Source organism: Mandrillus leucophaeus, unplaced genomic scaffold, assembly GCF_000951045.1.
Source record: "Mandrillus leucophaeus isolate KB7577 unplaced genomic scaffold, Mleu.le_1.0 Scaffold73, whole genome shotgun sequence".
In the NCBI taxonomy this organism is placed as follows: Eukaryota; Metazoa; Chordata; class Mammalia; order Primates; family Cercopithecidae; genus Mandrillus; species Mandrillus leucophaeus.
In genome coordinates, this window is record NW_012107919.1 from 3,373,561 (window position 1) to 3,385,397 (window position 11,837).

Genomic DNA, 11,837 nt, shown 5'->3' on the forward strand with positions numbered 1-11,837 from the left:
CAGAGAAAAATGTGTTCAAAGGTTCACAACTGTGGAAGGGGGACAGACATCCAAGAAACAATGAAAAATTCAATTGTCACAGAAGAGGGACGGTGGAAAGAAGAGTAAAACACAGAAAAATGAATTTTTACATATAATCTTTATTTTTCCCATGAAGCATAGAGGTGTTTTGAAACAGAAGTAACAATCAGCTTTCCTTTTTCATAAAGATGAATCTGTTGATAATGTGGAAGATGGACTGGCATACAGACTGGTGAGAAAAAATTCTAGGCCAGGCACAGTGGTTCATGCCTATAATCCCAGCACTTTGGGAGGCCAAGGCGGGAGGACTGCTTGAGGCCAGGAGTTCAAGACCAGCCTGGGCAACATAGCAAGATCCCATCTTTACAAGAGATTTTTAAAAAAATTAGCCAGGCATGGTGGCATGTGCCTGTAGTCCCAGTTGTTCAGGAGGCTGAGGAAGGAAGATTGCCTGGGCCCAGGAGTTTGAGGCTTCAGTGAGCCAATATCACACCACTGTACTCCAGCCTGGGTGACAGAGCAAGACTCTGTCTCTTAAAATAATAAAAAAAGAAAAAATGTTTGTAATGAGTAGTCAGTTACAGTAGTCCACGTGACAAATGATAGTTTTTTTCAGATGAGGCAACAGGGATGGTGATAAGAGAACTTCGAAGACATAATAGTAAGGATTGGGTTGATAGTGATGATTTTAACTAAAAATGAGGTAACATATGTCTGGAAGAAACTAGTTTTAGACTCATGTTTTAGAACCGAGATTACAAAAGGTTTATTCTGGGAATGTAAGAGGGAATATAATAGTGATTGCAAAGCACTCTGAATTGGGGGAGACGTTATAAAACCGTACTAGGATTAGACACATCCATGGCAGTAATGTCTTTGAATCTAAGACTGACTTTCTATCATGTTAATTTCCCTGTGTAATGAAATGAGAATTCTTTAGAAATGTATTATCAGATATTTATGCTAACAGATTATTTGGATACCAGTTGTCACGGAACACTTCAGAAGTTAAAGGTAGTCAAGTCCAGAGAGAAGCTGGGAAGTATGTTACAAAACAAAGTTTAAGTCTTCAAGCACCACCCTATTTATCCTAAAGAGCTGAGAAAGAATGTGGGCTCTAGAACCAGACAAACCTGGGTTCAGATTCCAGCTCTGTCACTTACTAGGGGTATGGGCCCACATAATTCATTTATTCTCAGTTATATCATCTGTATATTGGAGATAACAATGTGTATCTCACAACATTGCTACTAGTTCCTGGCACAGAGGTGGCAGTTGTATTATTGTTACAAATAAATTTTTCCTTGGCATGTTTCTTACAATAGAAAATTCCATACTTACTGCCAATTGTTTATATAAAGTCAATGCTTCTTAAAATATTTCCTCTAAAGCTCCCTTAGCCACAGAGTCAAGTGAAACACATACCCAAAGATTTGGGTATATAATCTGGAGCCAGCACAAAATTTTAAAATTTTATCTTAATTATTATACGCATGCTGCATATAACCATATTTAATGGTTCAGATTTTAACTCTGTAACATCCCTGTTGTCTCATCTGAAAAAAGCTATCATTTGTCACTTGGACTACCCCAACATATTTAAACATAACCATATTTAATACTAAAATGTTAATCTTCAGATAAAATTGGCAAACTAAGAAAATGTATCAGGTTTATACTACAGCAATACCCACGATACAGTGCCTCAATTACCTCACAATGTCTCAGATTAGAGAAATCTGGATGGCACACTGTACAGATTATGCTGCCTTTGGCAAAAAGCCAAGAAAAATCAGAACTACTTAACCTAAAACCCAGACCTTTCCTATAGGCAAGAAAATTTTTTTTAAAAAGTCCTTAAGATACCTACCTATACATTTTGTCCTGAAAATATACTTGCAGACCTGCTTTAAGTGAAAAAAGCTTAAAATGTGAGCTATAGCCCGAAAAAGAAGAAAGTAATAATTATGAATCTAAATTTTAAAACTTTACCTGTTTTCTTCTTTTTATCAGAAGTAGCATCCAAAGTAGTTAAGGGAGTAGAGATGCTTTTATAAGCATCTTGACTACATCCAGGATCATCTTCATCAGAAGAAAATGAAGATAAATGTTCCAAGTTTTTAAGTTCATTATCAACTTTATCTGATGGACTGTTACCGCCAGTTTCAGACACTGAAGGTGTGGGTGTTGTAGATGAAGGCTTGGGAAGTGGTGGGGGACAAAATGTACGAACCATCTGGGTCCCTGGCCGTCTAGTCCTGTTAGGCATTCGTACAGCAAGAGTGGAAAACTGCTGCTTGGGCCCAGATTTCAGGAAATCTAAGAAAGACGCAATAAATCCTGTTTTGACTTCTGGTTGTTTCTCCTCCACCTCTTTGATCTTCTGTCTCATTTTTTCTTGATGCTGATAACCATCATGGCAGCTTTCTGAGGAAGGAGGAGTATATGGTAAGTATATATCTGTTCCCCTTGGATTCTGGCGTTTGCCTTGGGCAGGTCTTTTCAGCTGTTTCTGATTACTATTGTCTTCCTCTTTAACTTGCCCTTTTCCTTTAGTTCTTTTCTTTTGAAGGTTAAAATGCATTAAATCTTGGTTTTCTTCTTCAATCTTGACACTGACTGCATCCCCAGATTGGGCCATGGCCAACAGTGCAAGTGCACTCCTAGCTGGGTTCATTGACACACCACTGTCCTCACCCCCTAAGGTAAATTCACTCTCTGATGTAGCACTCTCTCCACTTATACTTCTACTACTAGAAACAAACTCTTGGTTTCTGTTATTATTTAATGTACTATCAACAGGAATTTCACTGTCTTCTTCAGATTCAAGATTGGTAGCAGACTGTTTCTTGAATGGGCCAGAACTTTGCTCCTGGACTTCATGACTTGGTCCAACCACTGCTGAAGTTACTTTAGTTGGTATATTTTGACCAGGTGTTTCAATGTGCTGTTGATCAAGAGTCATTTTTGTCTGAAGGGCAGGTACTGGTGAAAGGTTCACAGTAACCTGATTTCCATTTAAGGAAGTATCATTTATATTCTGTGGCTTTCCTACTGTAGCTGTCATAGAGTTAAAATCTGAAGTCACATGCCTGACATCTAACGACTGCTGAAAATGAGATTTAGAATCACCATCTTCAACAGCCTGCATGGTTTCATTTGAAGTTGACTTGGAAAATTCAGAAGGTGTAACTCCACAAGCTGCTGCTGTAGCTGCTAAGATATCATCTACATTTGATAAAATATTTCTTTCATCACTAAGAAGCACTGCCTCTGGGAAACACATCGATCCAAGAGAAACAAACTGATTCTTTGAGTCATGTTGATTTGTTTCACTAAAATGGCCCTTTGTTGTTAGATGTTGTTGTAACGGTTTTGAAGACTCAGAGAGGTCCATTTTCATAACTTCAGAATTTTGAGGATGGAGTTGCTGCTGAGAATGATCGCCATTGCTTTGAATAACATGACCTTCCATCTGAAGGAAAGGATGTACTATTTGTTGAGGGCTTTGAACACGCTGTGCTTGTAAAGATGCCTTTACTTGACCTAAACCTGCCTGCAGTATTGACTGCTGAAGAATCTGTAAATCACAGGCAGAATCTAAAAGGACCTGTGTATTAGGAAGAGATGCCTGATGGCCATGCCCTAAAGCATGATTTGGAATTTGAATCTGAGATGAAGCATTAATTATTTGATTGTGCTGTTCCTGGACCTTGGATTCATGCACCTTAAGTACAAGAGGATGCTGCTGCTTTAAGTCTTTAGTATTCAACCTTATCTGTGGAGTCTGTATTAAATTAGTTGCATTCTTAAGATCAAGGGTAGCTGCATTACTGACTTGGCCAATTTGTTGGTTAAGCTGTGTCACTGAACTAACAACGCTTTCTTCTTTCTTTGACGCTTGTAGAGCAACCCCAATAACTTGATCTTCAAGACGGGAATTACTTCTGATTACACTCTGAGAATACCTGTCATCTGCCTTTGACACCTTATAAGTTGATTCTTGAGCATTAATTTCCCCATCAGATAGCCTTTGGGTTGACGACTCAAGAGATGCTTGTGGCTGTAATACCTGTAACTCTTGCATTGGGAAACCATCTTCTTGCTTTGAAGATGTATACACATCTGAGTCAAGCTTTCTTTCAGCATAAGACTTTGGGTCAGGGGAAGTTATGTTATTTTGTAATGTCTGACAATGAGTAGAGGATGCAAAAGATGATGACTGGACACCAGGCAAAAACTTCTGGGACTGGGGAGATGATGACTCTTGAGTCTGAACATTTTGAGAAGAATGCATAGAAATATAATTCTGGGTCGGGCTAGAGTCTGGCAAATTCTGAGCCCGAGAGGCAGAAGAATAAGAAAGAGAAGGGGCTGTTAATGTTAGGGACTCCCCTGAAGCATAGCTTTCTGAAGGACTAACAACTGACAAAACTTGTGATTGAGATGAATAGCTAACCTGTGTCTGGCTAACTGGTGATAAACCCTGAGAGTGACCAGATGAGTAACTTTGAGACTGACTGACTGAAGACAGATCTCTTGTTTGAGCAGGGTAATTCTCATTTGTAACTGAAGACAATACCTCTTGCTGATTAGATGAATAACTAAGCGTCTGATTTTCAGGAGTTATAGTCTGAGATGACCCAGAAAAAGTCAATGTTTTATACAAGGGTGGCAATTTTTCAACCTTGCTGGACCTATAAACCTGTGAATGAACAATAGATGGCACATTATGTGGCTGTACTAAACCATAATTTTGGGACTGACTGACTGATAAAAGGCTTGGTAGCTGCGCAGTAGAATAAATTTGTGCTTGGCCCGATATTACAGAACTCTGGTTATGTAAAGGTTTGGAATAGCTTAGTGTTTGCACAGGAGGAATTATACTTTGAGGTTTAGGGGTCTTGGTTGATGTTAGTGGTTGTTCTGTAGAACAGCTTTTTACTTTTGTAGTAGAAGGAGGATACCCTGATGATGGAATTGCAGATGAGTAAGACTGAGCAAGTTCCACTGAGACCTGGGAGGTCTTCTGTTGTAATCCTCCATTGCTCACCTGAGTGGAATCTCCAATTGAGCTACAGGATAAAGACTGCCTGGTTGTTTCCTGAAAATTAACTACACTTGAATTTGATAGATAACTATGTAAGGAGTGCTGTGAACCAGTCAGTTGTGCCTGAATTGACTGGGTACCTGAAGGCCGCTGATGGTGTTTGATAACACTACATTCTCGAAGAAGAGCTCTTTCAATGGAAGCAGTAGAACTAGTAAAGAGAGTTGAACTGTAGGCTTGAGGAGTCTGCTGGGCTCCCCCAAGTGCTGAAGGCAACAAACTAAATTGAGGTTGTAAAAGATGGGGTGCAGACTCTTGAGCTGAGCGGTATGTTGAAGACTGAGGTGGTATGCTGTTACTTAATACAGAACTGCCCAGGCGCTCAAATGCCAAAGCAGTTGGAACAGTTCCCTGGGAAGTCTTGATTTGTAGCAAAGGGTCATGATGACTTAAAATTCCATTTGATGTAGTGTTAAAAGTTGAATCCTGAAGCACCAAAGGTGAAGTGGTAGCAAAGTTTCTATTGCTGAAGGTGGTGGGATGTTGATAAGCAGAGAGAGATGGTGGAAGTGTTCCAGTGCTTGGCAAAGGTCCAGTAGCAAACAGCTCAGTTGCTGCTGAAGAATGCATGCCTATAAAGAAAAGGCACAAAGATTTTTATGTAATTACGATAACAATTACTTTAATATATGTTTTCATAGTAGTGACTTACATAACCCATTAAAATGTCTTCAGACTGAAAAACTTGACCAGTAAGTTCTACATGTAAATTTTGAAATTACATTTCAAAATAGCTAGCTTCCCACTCCCATCCTCTTTTTTTTTTTCTTAAGAGACAAGGTCTTCACGGTGAAACCCCATCTCTACTAAAATATACAAAAACTAGCCAGGCGAGGTGGCGGGCGCCTGTAGTCCCAGCTACTCGGGAGGCTGAGGCAAGAGAATGGCGTAAACCCGGGAGGCGGAGCTTGCAGTGAGCTGAGATCTGGCCACTGCACTCCAGCCTGGGCGACAGAGCGAGACTCCATCTCAAAAAAAAAAGAAAAAAAAAAGACAAGGTCTTACTCTGTTGCCCAGGCTAGAGCGCAGTGTTGTGATCATAGCTCACTGCAGCCGCAGTGTCCCAAGTAGCTGAGACTACAGGTCATGCCCCCAAACCTGGCTAATTTTTAAATTTTGTAGAGATATGGGGTCTTGCAATGTTGCTCAGGCTATCTTGAACTCCTGGGCACAAGTGATCCTCCTATCTTGGTCTCCCAAAGTGATGGGATTATAGGTGCAAGCCACCACGCCTGGGTTAGCTAGCTTTCATAGAGCAAAAATGAAGTTACAATGATATCAGCAATTCATATCTGTAATTGTTATATAAGAGAATTTATATGCAGTTTGATAAGGTCATAGGAAAATGAAGAAATCAGTAAAAATGTACTTATCTCTAGTGATTAATTTATCCCAAAGTCCCAATGCAAAATACCACTGGACAAACTAAAATGTACATAACATTAAAATGGAAAAAAAAACACTAACTTGCCTACATCTAACATGATAAATAAATATAAAAAACCAGTCAGTGAACTGCAGTTTCTTTTACCACAATATATTCACTTTAAAAATCTCTTGCATTTCAAGCTTTGACTTCCTATGAACAACTTCCCAATCACAACAGATGCATGTTTATCATGAAAAGTTGATCAGAAATTAATAAAGTACTGTCAGAAAGAGACTGTTAACATTTCAGGACAGCATTTTAGCCACATATAGCAAAAGTAAAAATGGGTACACCCTTGTGATCTGAAAGTTCTATAGAAATTTATTCTATAGAAATAAGTGCATACAAAAAATATTTGTACCAGATGTTCATTATAGTTACTGTTTACAGTAAGTAGAAACAACAAAAAGTCCATAAACAAGGGATCAAATAATTATACCATATCATAATAATAATACTATTGCCATAAACATTGATGAAGGTGGATGTATATGTTTTGACATAGAAGGATATCCAATAAAAATAAATAACAAACTGTTAATTCCTTTTTGAAAAGTTAGGAACTATCACTTTCCACTTTATATACCTTTTTACTATTTAAATGTTTTATGTGAACTTCCATTAAATTTTTTTTTTCTTTTTTGGAAAAATGGGGAAAACAATTCTCTGGCTCTTTGAAAAATATTTTCCTACTTTCCATTAAATATCCAAAAAGAATTACTACTACAAAGATAGAAAATATCTAGTGGCACTTGAAAGAATAAATAACACTTAGAAATGTTTAAAATAATACACTGAAACTGACAGGAACTAGAGTAGTCTTTTGAGATAATATAGTTCAACTCCTTTGTTCTAGCAATTAGGAAACGGGGGTTGACTGGTGATGTAACTTGCTGAGGGTCAAGTGATATTCATGAAACTCCAACCAACTGACTCTACTGCTCTTTACCAGAGAACTCCTATCGTTCTTTTGTGTGTGCTGGGGTGGGGGGGGGGCGTTAAAACATAATAAGTAAACAGCAATAAAGAACTGACATTTAAGTAAATGTAAAGTTACAAATAATGGATTCAGTTTTAATGGTTATTATGAGGTAAGTGTTTTATGTCACATATATCAAATCATATTTAAAGAACCAATTGTAATTACATGGTGACTGACACTATCACAGTTATGCCTAGAATGAGGAAGAGGCTAGTTAGAAAGGACAGAATATTTGGGGCTTAAAGTGGTGGTAAGGAGCTTCTATTTCTTGAAATCCTTCTATCCAGTAGAGTGATAAAAGATCTTTCTTACTTGACTTACTTGCATGATTTATTAGATGGAGTCACAGAGGCTAGCAAATTCACCACAGTATGCCCACAGAAGCTATTTTGAAATGCATCTAATGCTCATATTATAATCTCAAACATGTCAAAAGAAGATGTTCCTTATCCTAACACACTAATACCTTCTTCCAACTAATGGTATATTTATATGTTGTGTATGTTTTTGTCTCAATTTCATTTTTATTTCCCATTTAGAGTACATTAGTTTAGGTCCAGTTTAATGTGCTCAAAAATCCATTAAATTTCTTTTAAATGTCCATATGATAGTAATATCAGTCGTGCTCTGAAAAAATAAAAATAAAAAAACTTCTACCTACTAACCTGAGAGTCCAAGCCCTTCTGAATGCAATTCAATTATAGGATCAGATACAAATGAATTGTTCAATGCAATTTAACAAATAATTGTAAAAATGAATTGTTAAAAATTGAATCCTAGGCCGGGCGCTTTTGGAAGGCTGAGGCAGGCAGATCACGTGAGGTCAGGAGTTTGAGACCAGCCTGGCCAATGTGGTGAAACCCCATCTCTACTAAAAACATAAAAATTAGCTAGGCATGGTGGTGCATGCCTGTAATCCCAGCTACTCGGGCGGCTGAGGCACAAGAATCACTTGAACCCAGGACGCAGAGGTTGCAGTGAGCCAAGATTGTGCCACTGCACCCCAGCCTGGATGACAGAGTGAGACTGTGTCTCAAAAAACAAAACAAAACAAAATTGAAACCTAAAAAGCCAAAAAAACTTTAAAAACAAACTACACAAGAGTAAAAACACTTTACAGAAATATTAACAGATTTTCTTTTGTTTTAAAATTTCTTCAACTCTCAAGTTTCAGCACTAATATACAGATAGGAAAATCTAACTAATATACTAATAGGAAAATACATGAAATATAAAATTATTTCAGGCAGTAAAAATAAAGCTGTGTTTTAAAATATTTTATTTCACCAAATCATTAATTATATCCTTAGAAGCAGGAAAAAAATGTCACTAAGGTATACTGAGAAACTTCTATTAGTGGAATTTACATGAGAATGTTAAAATACTATTTCCTATAGCTATCCCTTAAAAACATATTCTCAAATACACTATGACATTTCCTCTTTAAGACAACGAAACTAAAAAAAAACTCCAAAAAAAATTCCTGTCATACCACAAAAAACAGAAATATATAGACATAACTTTTGATGAGAAACGGTTGAAAAGTAAAATAAGAAAAATGAAATAGAAAAGCACATTATAGACCTTGTAATTATTGCTGGAAAATGGGCACATCATAATATCAACTTGTAATGGCTCTTATTAATGATTTAATCTATCCAATTAAGGATAACTTTATATAACACTAACAATGAAATGAGTCCCAAGAATTTTTTTACTATACCACCTATCCATTTTGAAGTCACTAAAATAAATTTTAATATTTGCTTGTTTCAAGTAGACAAGTAATTGCTAGATATAAACCTTATATCAGACCTTCTTTAATCATTATCTACCCCTCAATGTCAACTTATTAGTTTTTGTCGAATGCTAAAACTAAATTTCTGCCAGTAATAAATTCTTGAATTTTATTCACCTGAAAATTTTGAAAAATTCCAGGTCTTAGAGTTCAGTGGAAAATCAATATTGTAACAAAACTCCCAGCTACAATGACAAGGCCATCAAATGTATATTTTTCATCAGCATTTTTATAGGACTTAAAAATTCTAAAAACAGAGAATCACCTGTCTGCCAGGATGGAGCCCTGAACTGTGGTAAGAGAGTAGTTCCTGAAGCAGCAGCCTGAGCAGTTCGGGATTCAGCAGTAGACAGAAAATTCATCACTGAAGACTCTTTAGTGTTACTGCTGGCACTGTTCACACTAGTATCAAATATTCCAGAAAGACCTACATTTGAAGATAAAATATATCCTAAAGTAAAAAAAAAAATGTACTTGTATAAAATTATATTCCTGACTCTATTTTAAAATTTCTGAAAATTGAGGCCAAAACATTCTACAACCCCAAATAGTTTTATTTTGATAGTAAACATATCAATTTGACCAAGCATATTTATAATTTAAAATCTCCAAAGATACATGAAAAAAGATCTTTTAATTTATTAATTATATAAATATTCCCTATTGGTAAAAACCAAAGCTTTGGCCGGGTACGGCAGCTCACACCTGTAATCCCAGCACTTCTGGAGGCCGAGGTGGAAGGATCACAAGGTCAGGAGTTTGAGACCAGCCTGGCCAATATGGTGAAACTCCATCTCTACTAAAAAGTACAAAAATTAGCCGGGCATGGTGGCAGGTGCCTGTAGTCCCAGCTACTCGGGAGGCTGAAGCAGGAGAATCACTTGAACCCCGGAGGTGGAGGTTGCAGTAAGCCAAGATCACGCCATTGCACTCCAGCCCGGCCAACAGAGCAGTGTCAAAAACAAAAACAAAAAACAAGCTTATACTCTCATTTCATTTCCCATGGCATGAGTATGTCTTACACATTCAGAACCCAACACATGAAAATTGGTTTTCCTTCTTATTCACTAAATGTACCCAGACTCATAGTATATTTCACAAGAGAATTGTTACCAGTAGGTTGAGGTGTGGGAGCATATCCAGGAAGCTGATGAGAGGCTGCAAAACTCTGTCTCTGAAGGAGATCTGTTTCAGAGTGTGAGGGATGTCCTTCTTCATAGCTTAAACTAGAGGACATTAAAAATCAGTGAACAAAATATACAGTCCAAACCATTTGATAAAAAAAACTTCTAGAAGAGCAACTATAAAAGTAGTAGAAACCTTTGACCAACTTCCTAACCTATAGATTAGTGGATCAAACACAGTCTGATGATACTATCACAATGGAGAAAATATATTTAAGATGCATTAGGAGAAAAATAATACACAGTATTTTCTTTAATTCAACTCTACCTCAAACAAGAGTCTTTTTACTGGGAGAGGTAATGTGGTACAGCAGAAAAAGCAATATCCTGGACAACAGAGAGCTGAATTCATTGTACAGGCTCTACTTCTGGCTTACAGTATAATTTAAATAAGTGACTCAATTATTGTTGGACTAATTTCATCTGTATAAAAAAAGGACCAGATGAAATAACCTCCATAACCCAATTATAGTATTCTATGGAATAACAGTTAACTCAAAAAAAGAATTAATACTATTTCCCAATAACTCACTGAGAAAACTTCAAGCTCAAACATTTAATCAGAGTAGTCCAAAACAAGATTTTTTACCCCCTCCCCTTGGAAAGGAAAGATTATGTTTTTATTTTGAGTATTTTAAACCCATAGAAAAAATCGAAACTTCAATGAACACCCATATACCTGTCCCTTAAGATTCAACAACTATTAAGATTTTGTAACATCATTTATTTTTCTGTATACACACACACACACACACGCTTTTCTTTTTTTTGCTAAACAACTTGAAAATAACTTGGGAGATATCATCAGGTACATCTCATAGGAACAAGGACATTCTTATATAACCAGATATCACTATTAAACACATTTAGCATTAATTCAATAATCATATAATATATAGGTCATATTCCAGTTTCCCCCATTGTTGCCAAACATCTAGAAGTTTTAAGCTCTTTTTAACTAGGATTCAATCAAAATTCAGTGATTTCATTTGGTTATTTCTCTAGTATCAGTGCCTTCACCCACCCCCTAATCCCTAATCCCTTGAACTTTTGAAGAATCCAGGGCAACTAAATTATAAGATGTCCCAAATTCTGGATTTGTCTTAAGAGACAGGGTCTCTGTCGCTCAGGCTAGAGTGCAGCAGCAGGATCATAGCTCATTGTAGCCTCCAACTCCTGGGCTCAAGCAATCCTCCTGCCTCAGCCTCCCACGTAGCTGGGACTACAGGTATGAGCCACCACACCTGGCCTGTTGTGTACTTCTTATTGCATCACATGAGAAGGCACACGATGTCAGTTTGTCTCATTACTGA

The 11,837-nt window shown here is 37.1% G+C and overlaps 1 protein-coding gene across 1 annotated transcript in view; it reads right to left on the bottom strand.

Annotated features, from left to right (window-relative positions):
- The window catches only part of QSER1 (glutamine and serine rich 1), a 59,607-nt gene extending 48,598 nt beyond the window's left edge, over nt 1-11,009 (bottom strand). Inside the window, exons 1-3 of the mRNA XM_011965572.1 lie at nt 10,454-11,009; nt 9,606-9,767; nt 2,014-5,703 (exon numbers count right to left, since the gene is read on the bottom strand). Of these exons, the coding sequence (XP_011820962.1) occupies nt 2,014-5,703; nt 9,606-9,767; nt 10,454-10,577 (3,976 nt within the window). The 5' untranslated portion in view covers nt 10,578-11,009. The remainder of the gene's footprint in view (nt 1-2,013; nt 5,704-9,605; nt 9,768-10,453) is intronic.
- Between the last annotated feature and the right edge of the window lie 828 nt (nt 11,010-11,837).